This window comes from Lissotriton helveticus, chromosome 5_1, assembly GCF_964261635.1.
Source record: "Lissotriton helveticus chromosome 5_1, aLisHel1.1, whole genome shotgun sequence".
NCBI lineage: Eukaryota > Metazoa > Chordata > Amphibia > Caudata > Salamandridae > Lissotriton > Lissotriton helveticus.
This window is the reverse complement of record NC_136065.1, coordinates 1,677,591,308-1,677,613,526: the sequence shown is the minus strand read 5'-3', so window position 1 is coordinate 1,677,613,526 and position 22,219 is coordinate 1,677,591,308. Positions and strand designations below refer to the sequence as shown.

General features: G+C 45.0%; 1 protein-coding gene across 1 annotated transcript in view; it reads left to right on the top strand.

Annotated features, from left to right (window-relative positions):
• The window catches only part of LOC144755715 (dehydrogenase/reductase SDR family member 4-like), a 76,067-nt gene that overhangs the window by 38,545 nt on the left and 15,303 nt on the right, over positions 1 to 22,219 (top strand). The window contains exons 3-6 of the mRNA XM_078644902.1: positions 2,157 to 2,258; positions 2,960 to 3,030; positions 3,508 to 3,559; positions 20,746 to 20,880. Coding sequence (XP_078501028.1) covers positions 2,157 to 2,258; positions 2,960 to 3,030; positions 3,508 to 3,559; positions 20,746 to 20,880 — 360 coding nt within the window. The remainder of the gene's footprint in view (positions 1 to 2,156; positions 2,259 to 2,959; positions 3,031 to 3,507; positions 3,560 to 20,745; positions 20,881 to 22,219) is intronic.

Sequence of the window (22,219 nt, the reverse complement as noted above, 5' to 3'; positions counted from 1 at the left end):
GCATGTATGTGTGTCACATGCCACCATAAAAATTGCCAAATTGTGGTTTTTGAAAGGATTTTGCAAATAACACAAACCTCAAATTGGTGTTAATTTGCGATTCCTTAACCTGAATTTGCAATTTAAAAAAGCTTCATACATGGCATTTAAGGAATCGCAAAATTGCGATTCCTTAAATGCTTAAGCAAAATAAGGAATCGCAATTTTTTGCGATTCCTTATTTTGCTAATTTCACATACATTCGAAAAGATGCAAAATGTCCGTTTGCGATTCGTTAAGGCCGAAATTCTGCGAATTTCGGCCTTAATGAATCGCAAAAGGCTTGATACATCTAGGCCAGGGAGTCTAAGTTGCGAAAACTAGAAACTCGATACATTCTTCAACTTAACTCTAAAAGCCCGGGATGCCTCAACATCACTGAGGATTTGCATACATGTCTAGCCAAACCCCAGTATATTACATCAAGTCATAGCTTATAGTCATTTTAAAGGCAAGGCAACCCATAATCTGGTGTTTGTTGATGCAATGATGTAGCAGCTTGCTTTTTTTAGTTACGTGAACGGAGCAATGCGGATGCATTACTCTTCACTACTTTCTCCTGAATAATGAGATATTCCATAGCGATTTGAAAATCATTATATATATTTTTACACTGTATATATGCATGTTACATACTGGGGTACCCGACATTCACAGCTTATATTTACAGTAGGGTATAGTCACAACATTACAGAGTGGTCCAGGAACATGTGACCTATTTATGGAATTAGTTACAATTTTTATCTAACAGATGTTGGATTAGTCCTAGTTTTTAAATCAGTTTTTTTTACACTTAGCACTTTATGAGCACTTTTTTGCACAGTATAGACGACAGACTGTAGTAGACCATAGTTGCTTACAACAATACACACTTCAGCCTACTCGAACAGGTGTCAGTCCTTCGTAGGTGACTAGATCTCTCGCAGAACTATGACGATCCACAAAATCAAGTCAGGGATTTATCCCGTAATTGATCCATACATACATTATATTCGGCAAATATACAAGTCATAGGCTTTAGAACTTGACACCAACATGGGGATTGATAGCCCCCAGTGTAAATTAGAGGCCATAGGCACGGGAAAGTAGACGAATCCGGCTGGACACGCTACTTGTGAAGTATGGTATTTCACCAACAATTACAGGGGGTAGACTCCATTAAAATTATCTTGGTCTCCTTTACCTTCATTTAGGATTCAGAGCCTGAACGTTGAACACATAGCCCTATAAAATGCAATAGTAGGTACTACATCCACTAAAGTTCCACAGAGAGGACAGGGGGAGGCTCACCTTGGCCGACAAGCACATACAATTACCCGCCTTTCAGTGGACATGCTCAATTTGCACAATTGCATTTTTTGCACCAATGATCATTCAGTTTTTAAAATGTGTTCTATTTACATGTTTTTTTAATAACTGCTTTTATGATCAAGTATTTTACTGCCATTATTATATTTATATATTCAAATATTTATTTATCTATGATCATGCATTAGGCTATTACAATGGTATTCAATGTACATTCGGGCTATCCAACAAATAATGACATAACAATTCATGGAGGCCATAGATGTAAACGGAGTATGCTCAACAAAAGTATTTTGTTTATGTCTACGATCAGTACTGTCACATGATGCACTTTCAATTCTTTCACGGTCACTTTAAAAACTGTAGCTTACCTGAAGCACATAGTCATGTGAACAAGCCTCTGAGGAGGTGAAACGTTATGGAGGCAGTTTGCAACTAATAAAATAATCTGCACGAATTACTGGTCCGTGTCTACGTTGCTGCGGTGGGGACAGGATTGCCTTCACCGACGCTGTGGATTTTGCGATATATATATATATATATATATATATATATACACACACACACACACACACATATATTTATATATATATATATATATATATATATATATATATATATATATATATATATATATATATATCTATATATATATATATATATATATATATATGTGTGTGTGTGTGTGTGTGTGTGTGTGTATTTTGTTTTACATCGGTTGCCACCAGATACAGCAGACAAAACACAAAGCCACAATGTCAGGGCTCCTGGTTACATGTCTCATAACCTGATACTTTCTTTGCGGTTAGGCTCTGGAGCAGTATGGCGGGATAGACTACCTTATTTCCAATGTTGCAGTCAATCCATTTGTTGGAAATATCTTGGATTCAACAGCTGAAATGTGGGACAAGGTACGTCCGACATCCTGGAGCGAATATGAGAATGGGGGATGGCGCGGGCACATGGGGTACCACTCATTCTATCCCAGTAGATATAGTAAGATCAGTACCTGGCTTTACCACCCAAAAGAGGTGCCACCTTTCAAAGAGAAAAGTCCAAACGTGTTCTTTTTTAAAGATTTTGTAATGGACAAGATACCTAAATAGGAATTTACTTTACTTGTTATGCTAGAACCATTATAGCAACAATACAACACGTTTTATAGTGATTTCTTCCTCTATGTCCTGTTTTAAGTACAGATTGATAAGGGGAAAAATATCATTGATTTTCCTTTTTTTTTGTTTTAATCAACGTTGACTTACAAATATTGGTGATACTGATAAAATGCCATCTAAGTGGCAACCTGAACTTCCATGGCCAGAGTCTGATCAGCAGCACCCCCAGTCCTAGCTAGTGGGTGTCACTGGGAAAGAAGTATTCAGCTCTTTAAGGCGGTGCTTCCAGCAGCGCTCCCAGCCCTGATCAGAGGTCCTTATAACATAAATACCTCTCTTGTCTGTGCACACGGGATTATAGCTCAGGAGCATCCTTGGCCTCAGCCAGTTGGGTCACTGCACAGGTGCTGCTCATCTCCCCAAACCCAAGAGCTGCTAGTACAACTTTTCTGGTTCTGTATTTTCGTTTAATGCTCGCACTCCATGTGTTACTGCAGGTCTTTGAAGTGAATGTGACGTCGATGTTCTTGATGGCGAAGATAGCAGTCCCTCACATGCAGATGAGAGGGTAAGGACAGAGCCAAGTGCCCGATGTTGACAAATTGACCTAATGCATTGGCCAGTGCAGTCTGTCTCAATGACTCCAAAATGTTCTTTACAAGTCCCTTCTACTAACATTTTCCAGGTGGTGGGAGGGAGAGAATGAATGAAGGACAAGGTATATGATTTGTTGCATTCCTCAGAACATGACTGTGTCCACCAAGCTCCAGCAGTGGGGACGTTGTTGGAGCAGAAGGAGCCCAAGGCTTCAGGATTGACTGTGATGGAGGCCGCCAGCGCCACAGAGGTGGGGTGGGGGGGGATGCACACACATGCCAAGGGCAGAGAGCGCTGCTAAAGAGGCAGGCAGCTCTCTGCTTCAGTGTGAGAGGGAGGAGTCAACGAATGGGGAGAGACAACCCCAAATATGACATGTTTGCTGGTATAGTTTGTGTTACTGATCTACAATACTCATTTGGGTTTCTTTGGACTTCTCTTGTTGTAGGGGAGGATCCATTGTGCTTAACTCATCTATTGTTGGCTACAACCCGGTGCCGGTGAGTACATCGCCAATATTTAGGTTTATGTTGAGGTCGTAGTTAGTTCTCGGAGTTATGTCTTACCTGTGGAAGCCACAAACACTCAGCACGTTCACACTTTATGTCCAACACCTCAAAACCCCATATGGTAGACCAGCATCCATGCGCCCCTAAAACGTTTGAGTGAGGTAACTAAGGATGATCTCTGTAAAGTATGTTGGAATGTCTGCTGTTTTAGCAGCTGGTTGTCCCTGCAACACTTCCTTAGCATGAGACAGAAGGTAACATGTAATTTACTACAATAAAGACCGGTTCCCTAAAGAAGACTGTGTGAGGCCCGGTATTTTGTCTGTATGCGGGTGCAGAGGTGCAGCATTCAGGCATGCTCTCCAAGGGTGCCACAGTTAGCATATCCAGAATGAAGACGGGATGTCATTCTCTCTCTGAGTGACAGAGACAGATGTGACTGACTTTGGCTGTAGGAGATGATTAGCTGATGGTCTATAAAACGGTGAATTGGGGGATGGAGGCGCACTCCCTATTCTACCTAATCTAAAACTTTCAACCGTTTTTTTAACCACTGCTTAATAAAGGTGCCGCAGCGTAGCACTGGCTGCCTGTCAAGTGCTAAAGGACAAAAGGTAAATATACTGCCAAGGTTGGCAGAGCACGCTGCGCACTGTGCTGAAGTAGTCCGTGTGGACTCTATGTTTAATTATTCAACATTCATCCAATAAACAATATTCATGCATAAACCAATCCAATGATATTACACACAGTAATGAATGCACATATAGGAACTCTTTTATGTATATCCTATACAATTAGTATATGTCCATTATCAAATATGCTATTAGTGAAATGTTGTATTTTGCTTTCACAGATTGCCCCTGAGGAAGGGACACATTGGTCCCGAAATGCATCGGGCACATCAAAATGCTTTGTGATGTTTTGTGAACACGTGAAAATTGTATAATCAGTTAATTACAATGTCATATGTATCATTTTGAATGTACATTTTTTTTGACATAACCAGAGACATATGGTTACCGATAGTTGATTTGGTTTAATTCATGAAGATATACATAAAAGAGTTCCTATATGTGCATTCATTATTGTGTGTAATATCATTGGATTGATTTATGCATAAATATTGTTTATTGGATGAATTTTGAATAATTAAACATAGAGTCCACATGGACTACTTCAGCACAGTGTGCAGCGTGCTCTGCCAACCTTGGCAGTATATTTACCTATAAAACGGTGGCCATAATGTGTTTGGTGTCATAATATTCTGGAGAAATCCAGCCATTAAAAGTCAAAGTGTGCCAGGAAGAGTCATGAAGATGTGCATCCTAGACCTTGAGGTGCGTGTTTTGGGCACATGCTGTAGTTAAGTTCCACTACCAATCACTGTAGAGCAGATATTGCATCCTGGGGGACCACAGTTTGGGGTGGGCTGTTGTGGAAAATAGATCCGATCCCTGTGGAACTGCTTGCTATATAGCCCAGAATCCAGATACAAGGTGGCAACTTTGGACACAGGAATATGAGCCATGTGGTATTCAACAGCACTAAGTAGGCAATAGAAGGTGACGGGAGCTTTTGTTCCTGGTGCCACTGCACCTGCTGCACTATTGCAATCTTGACCCTACTGCACTTATGACTGCCTTTTTAGTTGTAAAATATAGCAACGTGAGTTTAACAAGCCGAATCAGGGGAAACTCACAGAGGAATTTTCTGTACCATAAACAGGTTGGATTGCTGGAACCATACTTAGATACAATCCAGTACTCCACGGTACCTCGAACTTGCTGGCCTTTAGAAAAGGTCTGAAGACGTGGCTCAATGGACAATGATCTGCTTGTTTCTTCTTTTTCTTCTTTCTGCCTTCTGTTAGTCTGCTGTGGGTTAGAAAGCGCCGGGACACTCCTCGGAGTAGCCGAGCGCTATACAAGACACCCATAACATTAACATTAAAATGGTGTATATTCAATTCAGGTTTGGTAACCTTCCCTTCCGGTGAGGTTACAGCTAATTGGTACCTTAACCCTCCAGGTCTAAGCAATTGCCCTGGTGGCAATTCCCTGGTGGAGTCTGTAGCCCATGTGCTGTTTGTATGCCCTGTTTATGTGCAGCACAGAGACAAACGGTCCAAACCAGTTTGCTGCCAATTGGGCACATGGATCCATCGGGATGCACTGCTAATACTGAAGTCGGACACCAGGCCCCCTCTTTGCCTGTGCGATGGCTACGTTTTTAAGCCACATATGGGTCATTAGAAGGAAGGCACTCATGAGAAATTGATCATAATTATCAAATAGATTAAGGGGAAAAAAATCAATCTGATAATGCCTTCAAAGTGCAAAGAAAGGTACTGAGGCATGAGCAGGAAATGCCACAAACGTTCAAAGGCTAAAAGTCCTATGGCCGAGTGAGCTGGTAGCCGCGTTGCTCCCTTACCAGGAGCTGTTGCCTGCGAGTATGTACTAATCGTTAGGCTCAGTATCAGACCTTACCGTGATTGCTCGTTTCTGAAGGATGCTATGGCCAGTATATACTTTGCTTGCTTGAGTTTCTTGGACCTTGCCTTTCTACAGCGGGATGCCGCCCAAGAACCAGCCTAAGTCCCTTCCACGGGGGACGACCGCGAAAACGCCCGTAGCAGCAGCGGCAGCCACAACAGTTCACTGCAGCCGGAACCAGCACCCGCGCCCTCCATAGCTCTATCTCGCACAGCTCCCCAACCGGACACCACAAAGAAAGCTTCAGCGGGGGGTAGTAGAATCGAGAAAACAGGCACTCCAGTGGCAACTCCAGCAATGTTCAAAACTCGGGGGAGTGTGGCAGGTAAAGCCGCTTGCAACGCAGCAGTTTCTCCCACAGCTCCTGCAGCACCTACAGCGGAGATTCTGACCAGTAAGATCGATACTGGTACTTCATTCTCCTCCCCTGTAGCAGCTTGTGGAAAAGACATTGGAGACAGCGCGGGAACATTAGTCTCACGTAATGACAGTGTGCAGGCAGTGGATAATTCATCAGGAGTGTTCTCAAGCACTGTCTCTGTTTCGGGTTTGGAAGCACCACAACGCGGGGTTCTGGGAGATGTAGTCCCTCAGACTTTATTGCTAAACCCACAGATTACAGCCCCCCAAAACCCTTTATTAATGACTTTGGTACCCTCCGCAAGGGCGGATGGGGATACAGATGGTGATTTCTATTCATTATCGGATCATACAGGGTCATCAGCTGACGGAATGGATAAAGACTGGACAGATGAGGAGGAGGGCAGCGATTTTGCTGATTGGCGCACTAATGCTGTATTGAATGGTTTATCTACAGTACGCAAGGTACCCCAGGATTCTGCTTCGGCAGCGTGTTCTCTGGCCTGGGACTACTCATTCACCAATCAGCCAGTGCTACAAGGCAAATCTCATGAACAAATAACTCATGGTATGGACTCTAACAGTGGCTCAACATCTGCTGAAATAGCTCTAGCCGTTATATATAAAACTATAATGGCTCACCGTGAGGAGACGCGCCAAGAGAGTGCTCATGCGCAAGGGGCTTGCCGGAGAGTTCAAAACTCTTTGCGCAGGGTTATGAAGACGTGCACGGATATAGCCTCCAGAGTTACGGAGGCAGAGACAAGGATTTCCACATTAGAAGATGACTTGGTGGTTCAAAAAAGCGTGGTGGACGAAATTCAGCTGCAGAGGGAGGACATTCAGGCAAAACTCATCGACATCCAGAATCGGGCACGGAGGAACAACCTACGAATTCTGTGGGTTCCTGAGGGAGTGGAGGGGTCAGACGCTCGTTAATTTGTTGTTGATTTATTTACAGAGGCTTTTCCCGAAGTAAAAGACTGGGACTGGCGATTGGAGATTCAACGAGCTCATCGTTTCCCCTTCAAATTGAAGCAGCGCGTAGGTCAAGCAGAGAATAGACCCCCCGCGATTATGATTTGTATGCAAAATTTCCTAGCGAGAGAAAGAATCTATGACTTAGCCAGGCCCGATAGGCAAAGGTCGGGAAAACGTTGTCAGTTTTTTGTAAGGCCAGACTTCTGCCCAGCCACGGTAGAACAGAGGTGGCAGCTCCGCCAGTTGATTACTCCATTTCAATCCAAGGGGGCACAGGTCTTTTTGCTTTTCCCAGCAAAGCTCAAAATCATACACCAAGGTCAGACAAAATACTTTGAATCTGAGATCCAGGCCAAAGCATTTCTTGATGGACTGAAGTAATCGAGTTTGTGTGGTTTTTGAATATGAATTAACCCTGGTTTAGTGTGTAGATAGATAGCAGCATTTCCGGGGGGGGGGGGGGAGGGGGGGCCTTCGCTTACACCAGTCTCGCCATCACTGGAACTGCGGTTCCTGCCTAGTGTTGGGGGTGGCAGGGGTTGGGGTAAGGGCGGGTGGGGGGGGGGGTGTAGCCAGATGGTGAGGGGGCGGGGGGTGGGGTGGAGAGCAGGGTCTGGGGTAAGGGCGCACTTAAAAATAAAAAGATTGAAAAACGTTGTTCTCCATTACGACAATCATGGCAATGAAAGATTAAATCATGTAAGAATTACAGTATTTGTGTTCTCTCTAAAGTTACATAATGGGGTCATTTAAGGTAAATATAGCCTCCTGGAATGTGTGCAGACTTAACAATGGTAAAAAGCGGGCTGTTTGAACGTATTATTCAAGCACTGCACTTAGAAGTACTCTGCCTACAGGAGACCCATATCCCCTGGAACAAGAGGGACTGCCTCAGAATTCCTGGGTTTGATCTGGTAGTATGCTCACAGCAGTCCTCTATGATACGCGGGGTGGCTATAGTGATGAAACACGGGCTGGGCTCTTGTGTAAGATCTAGTCAAGACCCTGGGGGGAGATGGGCAAAAGCGGAGTTGCGTATTCGCCACTCTTCTTTGACGCTCTGTACGGTGTATGGTGCCAATTTAGATGATCCTGCGGTACTAGAGTATCTAAACGTTGAGCTGGCTGCATGGCCTCAGCCCCTATGCTTGTGTGGGGATTTCAACATCAATTTATCCGCAAATTTCGATGTGGCAGGGGGTCAGAGTTATGTTGGACAGAAACCAAGAGTATACAGAGCCTTACAAGGCATAGTTTCAGAACATCGTATGAGTGACGTCTGGTTCCATCACTGCAAGAACTTAGATGGTGCCGCATATTTCTCTGCCGCACATAAAAAAAATGGTTCGGTCAGGTTACTTTTTTATCTCAAATCATCTAGCTGAAACTACATCAATCTCTATGTCCCCTAGAGTTATTTCGGACCATAATTTATTGACCATCAATTGCTGTTTGTCCGGATACGCGAGAACTCCTACACTATGGACATTTGAGAGGAAGCTGTTGCTAGAAGAGCCATATTTAGAACATATGAGGCCCTGGGTCATCGGATTTTTGAATATTAATAGAGGTTCAGCCCCTAGTTGCACAGTATGGGATTCACTGAAGGCAGCTGTCCGCGGCGAAACTAAAAGCTATTCGTTTTTTCGTCAGAAGCAAATTAAAGAAACAATAAAGCGCCGCATGGACGAATTACGTCATGCAGAGGTTCAGCTTACAGCAGCTATTTCGGGGGGGCTCGATATATCGCAGGTGCAGACACAGGTGGCATGTATTAAAGCCTCTTTACTCGAGTTCTTGGGCCAGGATCTCGCCGCCAAATATCTACAGTATAGATCAATGATGTTTGAGCATGGCGAAGGATCAGGTAGGGTATTGGCCAAGCGGCTTCATCAGCGGGGTATGTCTAATCGCATTGATAAGATTAAGGATGCGCAGGGAGTAATCCAAGAAACCCCAGAAGGGGTTTTGTCAGTCTTTTTGGGGTTCTATCAATCCCTTTATACAGAAGAAGTCAATGCGCAAGTGATAGATTCAGAGTTTGCCTCCTTTACAGAAGGACTTGGTACTAGTAGACTCTCGGACCATCAAAATGCGATACTAGCAGCACCCATTGAGTGGGAAGAAGTAGATGCAGCTCTAAATTCATTAGCTAGCGGTAAGGCAGCAGGTCCAGACTCTATTCCGTTGGAGTTTTATAGCATATTCCGGACGGAGCTTAGGGAGGACCTTTTAACAACTTTGAGGGATGCACAGCAGGGCAGGGTGCCAGACTCCTGGTGGTTTACAACGATTATCTTATTGGAAAAAAAAGGACAAGCCAGAGCTTGAACCTGCATCATTCCGTCCAATCTCGCTCATCAATGCTGATAGCAAGCTTTTTTCAAAGATACTAGTGGCTAGATTGGCAAAAGTGATATCTCCCATAGTCTCTATCCGCCAGTTGTGGTGGGAGGCAAGCGGCACAACTTCCTGGTTGCTCCATCGGAGGCGGCCATCTTTGGTGGGTTGACACGCTAGTCTCACACTCCGACCTGATCACAAAAGGGCCGGTAGGAAGCGCGCTCGAGAATTGATTGAGAACTTAGTAGCGCTGGCGCTTGGTAGCAAGCAGGACTGCTACAAGCGTTCTCCCCTTGTATTCCTGCTAGCCATTATTTTTGAAAAAGCAAATTTTACTGTGTACCGATTTTAAAATTGTACCTGTGTAATTTACCTATCTGTTGTGCTCGCTCACTCCCCGGTCCACCGCAGCTACCAGTGCTGTTTGTTGTGGAGGGAGGCAAGCGGCACAACTTCCTGGTTGCTCCATCGGAGGCGGCCATCTTTGGTGGGTTGACGCGCTAGTCTCACACTCCGCCCTGATCACAAAAGGGCCGGTAGGAAGCGCGCTCGAGAATTGATTGAGAACTTAGTAGCGCTGGCGCTTGGTAGCAAGCAGGACTGCTACAAGCGTTCTCCCCTTGTATTCCTGCTAGCCATTATTTTAGCTTGATTGAAAAAGCAAATTTTACTGTGTACCGATTTTAAAATTGTACCTGTGTAATTTACCTATCTGTTGTGCTCGCTCACTCCCCGGTCCACCGCAGCTACCAGTGCTGTTTGTTGTGGAGGGAGGCAAGCGGCACAACTTCCTGGTTGCTCCATCGGAGGCGGCCATCTTTGGTGGGTTGACGCGCTAGTCTCACACTCCGCCTAACATACTTAGCCCCCAATTACTCGCGCAGCGGTGACGCGCAGCGGTAGCGCCGTGGACGCGCCGGAGAGGCGCCAGAGAGAAGCCAGTCTGCGCCAGTCCGCGTCCAGACGCTCCGGCGGACCGGTGGGTAGTATGGTTTGCTATGGCTCTCCCCACACTCTCTTATGATGTCTCATCACTGCTCGCCCTACGCCCTCCTTTACGTCCTCATTGTGCCCATCTGTTTCACCCGTCTGATATTAATTATCCCTGTACGAACTGCAGCTGGAAGCCCTCTACTCCTAATATAGGTACTATACGCCCTCCCTCTGCCCTGGAATGGAGATTGTATCTCCTAAACTGCAGGTCCGTCTGTAAACATCACACGGAGCTACATCTAATGATTGAAGAACTCAACCCCCACGCACTTTTCCTAACGGAAACATGGCTTCATTCAGATAACGATCCAGCGATTGGGTGGGCTATTCCCCAAGGCTTTACTCTTAAAAGGCTCGATCGTCAGACCGGGAGGGGTGGGGGACTGGCTATTGTCTACCGAGACAATTACAAATGCCGCATTACCCCAACCACCTCACCTGCCTGCGAAAGTGTCCTCTTCTCATTAGAACTCTCACCCACTATCACTTTTTCAGGTTTATTAGCCTATCGCCCTCCTGGCGCCTTAAAAAACTCCATTGCCCAAATAACAGATCTTACTGCTAGCGTTGTGCTGTCCTCACCCAACTTTACTCTATTGGGGGACTTTAATTTGCATTTGGATGACCCTCACAACACAGCAGCCAATACGCTCCGATCTAGCCTTTCTGCTCTCGATCTCCATCAAAAAGGGTTTCATATAACCCACAACAGAGGCCATCTCTTGGACCATATCTATAGTAATAGCGACGATCTTACAGTGCTAACCCCCATCCCGTTACCCTGGACCGACCACTTTTTAGTTCCCTTTATCTGGCACACATATTCTTCCATTCCCACCTGTCACCCTGCCAAACAGCGAGGTAGGAAGTGGTCTTCGCTCCCCCTCCCTGAATGGGAAACTGCCCTGGCTAGAGATCCCCCGAGGAAGGCACCGAATGCTAACACTGCAGCCAGCGATTTCGATGGCTGGATCTCCTCTACACTGGACATGGTCCTCCCCGTGCGAGCCACCACTGTCACAAAAAGACCCAAACCTGCTCCTTGGTTTACATCTAACCTCAAATCTAAGAAACTGCTCTGTCGCAAGTACGAAAGAGCCTGGAGACAAGATTACTCCCAAGACAGGAAGGCCAGTTATAGAGCGGCCATTAGGCTCTATAAACAGGAGCAAAAAACTGCACAAGCCTCCTACTACGGCAGTAAAATCGAGGCCGCCGCTAATGCCCCAAGGGAGATTTTTAAAATCGTCAAAACCCTTATCTCACCCCCAACGGAATGCCCCTCCTTGGAGGACGCTCAGGACCGCTGCAACAATCTGGCTGACTTCTTCTCCCAAAAGATCCAGACTATATACTGTTCTTTTGGAGAAGTTGACAGCACTCTGGACCCCTCTCCTTCTCCTTCCCTGCCTACTGTCACGCCTTGTCAACTAAATGCCATTCCTCTCCTGGACACGCCAGCGCTGGATAAACTTATCCCTCAAATCACCTCTGGCTCACCCAATGACTCGGCATCCCCCCAGACCCTTCTTAAGGTAATGGACATAATTCGCCCGGTTGTACTGGACGTCCTCAACACCTCTATCACCACAAAATCCGTACCTCCGTCATGGAAGTGCGCAATGGTGAGGGTCCTGTTGAAGAAGCCCAATTTGGACCAGAACAACCTGGCGAACTATCGCCCTATATCCTTGCTCCCTTGGCTGAGCAAACTACTTGAGAGGCACGTAAATAACACCTTGACGAGCCATTTGGAATCAAATGGTCTACTGCGTGCCTCCCAAACAGGGTTTCGCCCTCGACATGGAACTGAAACCGCTCTTTTAGCGGTAACGGAGGAAGCTAGAACCGTGTTGGACCAGGGTGGAAAGGTCGCCATTATCCTACTCGACCTAAGCGCTGCGTTCGACACAGTCAACCATGTCACGCTTTTACAACGTCTGGCGGACTTGGGTGTGTCGGACGCAGCCCTGGAATGGCTAACATCCTTCCTGGCTGACCGTTTCTTCCAGGTCTTCGAGGGTGAGGTGGCATCTCCTAAACACCCTCTCAGATGTGGGGTTCCTCAGGGCTCCTCCCTGAGCCCCACTCTGTTTAATGTCTACATGGAGCCCCTAGACAGGATAGTCCATCCCTTCGGTGTGCGTATTGTCACCTACGCAGATGATACCCAACTGGTGGTCTCTTTAGACCACCAGGAGGGATCGTCTAGCACCCTAGGCTCCTGTCTGGAGGCAGTCTCCAGATGGATGCAATCCTCATGTTTAAAACTTAACGGGGAGAAGACAGATGTCATCCTGTTGGGCAATCCCTCCCCCTCGGGCTTTGCATCCTCCTGGCCTCCATGCTTAGGCCCTCCCCCCACGCCCAAACCCCAAATAAAAAGCCTGGGGATTTGGTTTGACACCGACCTGAACTTCTCGGTTCAAGCTACGAAGACTTCGGCTACCTGTTTTGGGCTGATGAGGATGCTTCGGAGGGTGCTCCCTCTGCTCCCATTCCAGGCAAGGAGGATCCTGGTCCAGGCCCTTATACTATCCCGCCTGGACTATGGGAATGTCCTCTACATGGGAGCTCCCGCCTATACCATCCAGAGGCTCCAAGTCACCCAGAACAGTGCAGCCGTCTACTTTATAACCTTCCCCGTCGGCAGTCAGCGAGGAATGCTTTAAGGGAACTTCACTGGCTCCCTATAGCCGGAAGAATACAATTTAAGGCCATGTGTATTTTACACAAGGCCTTCCATCGTACTGGCCCTGCAATTCTTCAGTCACTGGTCACCCCCTATGCCCCACCTCGTTCCCTCCGTTCCAGCTCCGCCCAGCTGGCTACTCCCATCAGAGTCAAGAAGGCTCGTTGGGGTGGCCGCTCCTTCTCACACACTGCGGCAAAACTCTGGAACACTCTTCCTCTGCTTCTGCGAGAAACTGTAAACCATCTCTCTTTTAGGAAAACTCTAAAAACTCACTTGTATGCTACACTCTGTTGACCTGCCTTGAGCCCTCGCTAGTCTAGTTCCTGTCATAAGCGCTACGAGGCCTCCGGGTAGTTAGCGCTATACAAGTGCTGTTTCAATTAAATTCAATTCAATTCAGTATGGGTTTATCCCCGGAAGAGATACGGCGGATCAGGTCCGCCGAGTCATAGCTCTTTTGGACTGGGCTCAAGCCACACGATCTTCCTTTGGCGCAATCCTGTTGGACGCCGAGAAGGCGTTGGACAGGGTTGCGTGGGGATTTCTTTGGAGAGTTATGCGCTGGAAAGGTTTCTCTCATAGCTTTATTTTTGCGCTGCAGTCGCTGTATATCTCCCCACAAGCCACCCTCTCTATTTCAGGTTTCCAATCAAGGCCGTTTGACATCAATAGGGGCACAGGTCAGGGTTGTCCCGGTTCGCCCCTTTTATTTGCCCTTTATATTGACCTGTTTATTAACAAATAGGAGCTCTCTCCCAAAATTATTCCGGTAAGGGTGAACCTGGTCGAATTGAAAGTTCTGGCATATGCAGATGATTTAATTGTCTTAACCAGTAATGTTTCATCGGCATTTCCAGAATTCAAGAGACAGGCTGAATCTTTTGGTCGCATATCAGGGTATAAACTCAACGTCCAGAAAACACAGGTTATTCAGTCTCCTACCATGGGTCCTTCTGAGGCACCAATTGTCCAAGTTGCAACTTACATGGGGGTTAAAATAACGGCTGCAGTAGAGCAGATACCGGAGATGAACATTTTACCGATAATAGGGACTGTTAATTCCACTCTCCGCAGGCTCGATAACTTGCATATATCTTTATTTGGCAGGAGGAATGTGCTGAAGATGTTGATCCTACCGAAGTTCTTGTATATATTTAGGACCATTCCGTTGGAATTTGCTCAGTCCAGCCACAATAGCGCAGAAAGATGCTGCAATAGGTTCTTATGGGGTTACCGCCTACCTCGAAGGGCCGCTAAATGGATGTGTTTGCCACTGGAAAGGGGCGAGTGGGCAGTACCTAATCTCTTGTTATACAACTGGGCGGCATTCTTGCAACATCTTGCTCAGCCTCTATTCGGCCTGCGCTCCCCACTCCCACCCGCACTTAGTCCCTCCATATTTGAAATCGGGTTGGGAGAAGAGGCTAAAGGGATTCTTTCCTCACTTTTAGAGCCTAGTTACTATAAAAAGACCAAGTTTAAGGTAGCAAAGGCAATTTATTCAGTTTGGAAGAAGGTGCAACGAAAATGGTCGATCCCTAAAATAAATACTTTTACACCTCTTGCTGCTGCCAGGCTGTTACCCTCTATTTTCCAGGATTCAGTTGTAATAAGGTGGAGATCTCATGGTATCATTACGCTGGGGGATTTAGTATATGATGGCAATATGGCTTCTTTTTCTTTTTTGCAAGAATAATTTGGCTTAGGTACGCATGATTTCTTTAAATTCTTACAATTGCGTAGCTATATAGGTACTCTCTTGCAGAATTCTCCAACCGCACTGGGTAATCAGCCACTCATGAACATGATCCTGAGGAAGGTTAGAATTGAGATCCTGTATCAAAGTTTGCTGTCGGTCTCCCTGATGACCTTCACATCCAGAATTCGAAGTTGGATTTGAAATTCTGGACAGTTGGCACGGATGTAGGTCAGGCTCTGGAGCTCTCACACTCAGCTTTAGTTTCAGGAAGCCTCCGCTCCCAAAGCTATATGGCTTTATTTGACTTATAGTATACCCCAAATAAAATATCAAAATGGGGGGGCAGTGGAGTTCAGTGCTGTCCAAGGTGTGCATTGCCTGCTGTGAACGATGTACATATGTTTTTCTCATGTGTTAAGTTAATCAAATTCATACAGGAAGTTCAGCTGTTTATCAATAATTCTTTAAAAATCCCGGTTGTGTTCACGGCAGAGCTGGTGATAATGGGTTCTGAAACGCACAGTGCTAGATCAAACTGCGAATCTGCCTTTCTGTCCATTGCAATGGCACTATTCCGGCTGTGCATAACCTCTGAATGGATAAATCCAGTTTCCCCTACCTTTCCGAATTGGAGAGCAAGGTTACTGGCCATTCATAATCTGGAGTCAGCCGTGCTTTTAAGAAGCGGCAGGAGGAGAAGGGAGAGGGGTCTAAAAATATGGGCACCATTGAGGCAATGGTTGAACAATTAGACTCTATGCAAAATGTTCTTTCTTGATCTATGTTTTATCATATTTGTTATTATGCTCTGTAAAATAAGATAGGATTTATGACAATTGTATTAGATTGCCAGCTGTTAATCCCAGTTTTATGTTCTCCTTGCATAGCCTTTGTAAATTGGATTTAATTTGTGAATCTTTTCAAGTTTTTTAATAAAAAACTGGTGTTTAATGAAAAACAAAAAGCAAGAGAAAGATGTATGACGCAGCAATGTACGTAGATGTGTGCCTGAAAGAGAAAATTGTGGGATGATGAAATGATGCTTTGTGAGTGTTTTTTGTCACCTCTTCTAGAGAATATATTCCACTATTGTCTGTTGGTGCTGACTGAAGGAAGCTGCGGATGAAGCACGATTTTATTTGACTAAACTTCACTTGTATGCAGTTAGGGCCTTCTAATTTGCACCAGAGCCTGGGGGACTTGAACACTGATTCGCTCGTCATTCCACTGATGTACAGTATCACCGACCATCTCTCCTTGCTCAGAAAAATACTTCTACTCTCAAAACACCAGAGAGGAGTTGATAAAAGCCTTTGTCTTGACACATCAGGATTTGTCTACTCCATTCCCTAGCTACAACGGCTCCAAAATGAGACAGACAGATGAGCCTAGACATCCGCAAGAAAGACCACATCAAATCAGCCCTGAAATCACTACACTGGACTGCAGTTGGCATTCCGGTCAATTTCAAGGTCCTCTGAACGGTCCATAAAACATACTGAAAAACAGGTCCAGATTACTTATAAAACATAGATCCCCATTACATGCATACTAGGAAGCTCGGCTCAGCATCCGACCGCCTTATCAACTAACGATCCTTCACGAGGGCGAAACGTGATCAGAACCCAAGCACACGAAGTTCAGAAACATTCTGACAAGTTTTTAAGTCTGGCTTTCAAATTAATTTAACACCAAACAGGCGTCAGACATTAAACCACACAATGGAATTCTAGCTTCACCTCATGTCATGAGTTATGAGTAACCGCAAACTCATAACTCATGCCTGAACATTTACATCTTTAATGCAGCAGTGATATTTGTGTTGTACTCTACCTAGACACGCCCTAAACCACTTCCATTGAGTTAGACATTATTTTCTCATCTACCTTAACCCAAAGAGTTAAAGAATCTTTGCGAGTTTAACTTTCCACTACAGATCAGGGTCTGGGATTGCTTCTTAGGGACCTCAAGTAATGGTAAAGGATGTATGCAGGCCCCTGGAACTTTTGAGGTCACGGTATTCACTACAAGGGAGTCAAGAGCTCAAGTATATACAGCTGGTAAATACAATTAAATCAAAAAGGCCCTGCATAAATGTGTCCAAAGGATGTGCATTACTGGATTACATGAAGGGGGGTGGCTGTAGAATCGGGGAAATATACAGGCTATTCTTGGAAGTGCTCCCCGACGATATGGTTAAGACAGAGTCAGCTTGGGCCTCAAAACTGGGGGATCCAGATATTGACTTGGATAGAGCCATTTTAATGGATAAACGGTTCCTGCGATCTTCAAACCTAAGAGCGCAGCACTTTAAGACCCTATTTAATTTATATTACACACCGGCGAAATTATTCGATTGGGGTAAGAGGGCTGATAACAACTGCCCTTGGTGTGGGAATGGGCCAGCCGATGTTAGGCACATGTTTTGTAGTTGTGAAAAACTAGGGCCCATTAAAAAGGAGATTGAAGCGTTTTTAGAGGGGCTGCTAGATGCCAGAATAGATCTATCCCCGACAATTTTAATAATAGGTTGTGATGCCAAACTGGGTCTAAGTACGGAGATGGAGGCGCTCGTTTTTATATCAGTTGCTGTTTTTAGAATATTAATTGCTGCTGCCTGGAAGGATGTCGAGGCCCCAACCTTCCAAATGTGGATCTGTAGGATGCTAGGGATCCACAATATCGAGTCAGAACTGTATGCATTAAAGGGTGTTAAATCTAGAGAAATGGGGCTACGGATTTGGGCACCAGTGGCTACATGGAGGTTGTCGAGGGGTGGGGTCTCATAATGTTTCCAGGAGCCAGATTCCGATATGATTGCCATTCTCTTAATCTTTGTACCGTTTTTTTAATAATATTTTTTGCTAAATTAATTGTTCTTGACTATATATCATGCGTATTTTTCCTATCTTTATATATATTATCTTGTCTAGTGTACATTGTATTGCTATGAACTTTCAATAAAAAAAAAAAGGGACCTCAAGCAGACTCGCTTTTGGAGTGACTGGTGGTCCCCACAGTTGCCCTGGGTCTATCCTCACAAGATCGCTAAGACAAGATACGTTGTATATGCATGTTTCATAGTACAGGCCAGTTCTACAAAGCATTTTACTGGTTGCAATTTGCCATGCAGAAAAGGCAAAATGGGATTCAGTAACTTTGCTTTTGCGATTCAATATTAGGTAGGGGTGTGTTTAGGGCATCCCTTCCTAATACCGAATAGCAGAGGTATGTAGGAATGTTTTACAACCAGTAATGCGGTCACAAAACATTCACAGTTAATACCAACTTCAAGTTGGTGGTAACGCATTCACAAAGGGGAAGGAGTTCCCAAAGGACCCCTTACTCTTTGTGAATGTGGGTTAAAGCATTTTTTAAGATCAGGCAATGGTCCCACGGACCACTGCCTACTCTTAAAAAATGAAAAGAACATTTTTCATTTTTATTTTTGAAATGCAGCCGGTTTTCTTTTATGGAATACGGGCTGCGTTACAAAAAATAAATAATGAATGCTTTATTTAAAAAGCAATCACAGACATGGTGGGATGCTGACCAGTAGCGACTGGTGTCCTAGTGGTGGGTCGGAAGGGGGGCAGGGGAGGTAGAGGGGGACTAACTCACCTGCCAGTCCTGCCGCATCGCCGCTCTTCTCTTTCTCGCCAGCACAGACTCCCAGAATCCCCTGCAGCCAATCCTGACGTTGCTCTCAATTATGGGGACAGCATCAGGATTGGACTGAGCACCCCTGATTTGCACTCCCAGGGTGACCGGGAGTTTGTGACTGCTGTCTCCAACACAGCAATGCAGCTGGGGTTTGAGAGAGCTTCACTTCGCGTGACGCTTTCACCAGCCTGAGACGACCGGCCAAACCATCATGCGCACTGAACCACAGTGCTCACCATTCTCCCTCCATGCCTGCCTCCCTGTGATGTCCAGCCCCCAAGACTCGCTGGTAGAGAAAAATTAAATGCTAATAAACCTGCTTATTATCATTTTATTTTTCAATTTTTGCAGCTGCTGGTGGGAGGAGGGGAAGGAGCGGGGGCGACACTCGTCCACTGCTGCTGACCCTGAATAACCAGAAATAGATGAGTGCAGGAATAACTTCAAGACCATACATTCTTACGCCAAATACAATAAATGTGTATGACAAGCCATTTAAATTAATTATGGCACCAATTATTTGAAAGACTCACAAAACCATATATTTCAAAACCAATTCGTTGGCGTTTTTTTATTTCTTTTTTCTTATTGTTTATTTTTCTTTTTATAAGACAAAGATCAATCTACAAAACAACATTTACACAAGCATAAAATTATATACACAATTATGGTCACTCTTGACCTTTACTGGACATATTCATACATCTCTTTTTGCATGTGTTGTTGGTTCTATTCGTCATCATGTACATTTGAAATCCAACCACAAACATACGTTATAAGGGCTCCAATCTTTTCATAGAATTTTTAATTCAGCCCCTTAATGAAAAGTCATTAATTCCTCTTTTTTATCAGTGGATTGTTCTTTCTCTCAAAGGTAAAAATGGTTGGGCGTTTCGCCCTTCAGACTATTTTCTGCCTCATCAGGACCCGAGAAAACAAGGGGGATGACCACATTTTTCTTTCATATTACGTTGAACACGACAATATTATTGATTAGGCTCGCATTGTGCTAAAGCGTATTTGCATGCATCTCACTGTGCCCGCATCTTCACTGCTTGTTCTTTTATTAAGCCCTGCCAGTCCCGCCGCAATGCTTAGCTGTTTCGGCTGTAGGGCTCTTAGACGCAAACTTCTGGGTTAGCGACTACCTCCAGTGCCTCAACACGCTGTTCAGACTTGAAGTCGCCCAGCAGGCCATCATCCCTGTGATTCTAGCTATTCACGATGGGTCGCAAATTATGACCTGCCTCATGAATATTGATGTGGGAAGTCTATTTGCGACCCACTGCGAATTGCTAACAGTGTCAAATAAACTGTGTACATCGCAGTTTGTGATTTCCTAATAGCAGATCGCAAAGGAAATTGCTATTTGGAAATCGCAAACATGAAATTAAGTACATGTGGCCCAAAGTATTGTATGTTGTCATAACTTAGATTTCAACATGGCTGTCACCCTTTTCCTTGGAGTAACAATCTTGGTTTTCTCCATTCAGTCAGTGAAACACCCTAAGCTGGCCCCCTTTCTGTGTCAGAGAGTATGCTCTATAATAAAAATTAGAGTATGACATACAGTCTACAGCACGGGGTGGTCTTTATCATATAATTAGTGGCAACTCAGAAAAACCCTCACAGACTACACAGACTCAGGCATATTAGCTTGCACCTGCTATGAGGAAAAGAGGAGAAACAAGCCAAACATGGGTAAATGCCTAGATTATGGGAGACAGAGATGCACTATCTTTCCAGAGGCATTCTGAGATGACTTCATGTACATTATGTAGTGAGTATTAAGGTACCATCTTGGTATCTTTTAGCTTTGCTTCACTTAGTGTCACTTAGCACAGATGATGGGGACTCCGCTGCAAAGGCACTTATGTTTTTTTCACACATGTGTTTCTTTTTCCCTCCTGAACATGACCTTTTTCCTCTCACTCTCTTTTCTCAGAACATTGGAATCTACAGTATCAGTAAGACCGCCCTCTTCGGCCTAACCAAAGTTCTTGCAACATCCTTAGCACCCATGAATATTAGAGTGAACTGTGTGGCACCAGGGCTCGTGCGGACCAGGTTCGGCAGTGTGGTGAGTATCTGGGCACAACAGTAGAAGATGAGAAGAAACGCATCAGTGAGGGCGAGGTGTTTGTGGGTTTGATTGATGGCTGATTGGAAAGCAATTATCAAACAGATACAGATATTAGGGTAAGCTGATAAACATCACAGCAAGAGGGGTTTGGATTGATTTTCCTTTATTAAAATATCTGTTGGTGCATTGTGATTGTTGGAGCCCTGCACATGAGAGGAGTACCTGAAGCCACAAATTATTTTTAGTTGGCTGGAGAATCCCTCGCCCTCCAAGGAGAGACCAAGAAAACCCCAACACCAAAGTTGTATGTAAAATAAAGTTCCTCCTGTGCAAAGAGTTGGCACCCGGGCCTGGGATTGGGTGAAAAGCCCCTTTCAGCACAGAGAATGACTGGTGTGCCCTAGGCAAAATTCTGGAAGGAGTGAGTGAAGTGCCCCTGGGTACCACTACCAAGAAGTGACGCAAAGGCCATGCATGTCAGAAAGAGAAGGAACCATTCTGGATGTCATGCATAAACGCAGCTACCTGCTGCCTCCCATCATGATGGTGTGAGTGCACCACTGGTATTTTTACTTGTTATTTTTGAAACCACAATGTTATTGTTTTGCATAACATAACAGAGTCAGGCTGCACATTGTGCAACATAATGCAAAATCGGTGTCTTTGTCTCTTCCAACAAACACACATTAATCCTCTTGGGTAGGAGCACATTTCCATAATTTCGATATTGGAAAGTGTGTCCCTGTGCATAATCATCACTAGAAGATCTGTCCTGCAATAACTCATCAACATCTTAAACAAAAGAGAACATGGAAAGAACAAAAATATAAATTATAACAACTCGTTAACGTATTCATTATTAAACAATGTGCTGCGGTACATGTGACCCAAGCACCGCGGTATAATCCCTATATATACTGTTCCCTGTCAGGGTTAGGGAGGAGTGATGGACACGGACATGAAAGACTGCCTAGAGATCCAGCAGGTAATAGCTGGGGACCGACGCTAACCATGTACCTTTCTTGCTGGCTGCCGGAGGTTTTAGTTCACCCCTTGCTCGGTGTATGATTCCGATCCCATCTTTCCCAAATTTGGTGAGTACTACATCCCATGCCGCAAAGTCTGGGTTGCTCAACCCTTTCCTTGTCTTCGTGTACTCTGACTACTCACCGCCTCAGGCTGCGGAATGGATGGAGCCGCCCTACTCTTCCAGCTCATTGCCACTTGCCTTTTCGCTATGACAACTTGCTAAATTTGCTGGTAATATTCCTGTCTTTGGGGTGGGAGAAGGCCTCTAAAATGCAAGCTTCTACTGAGCAGTCTATGTTCCTATGCG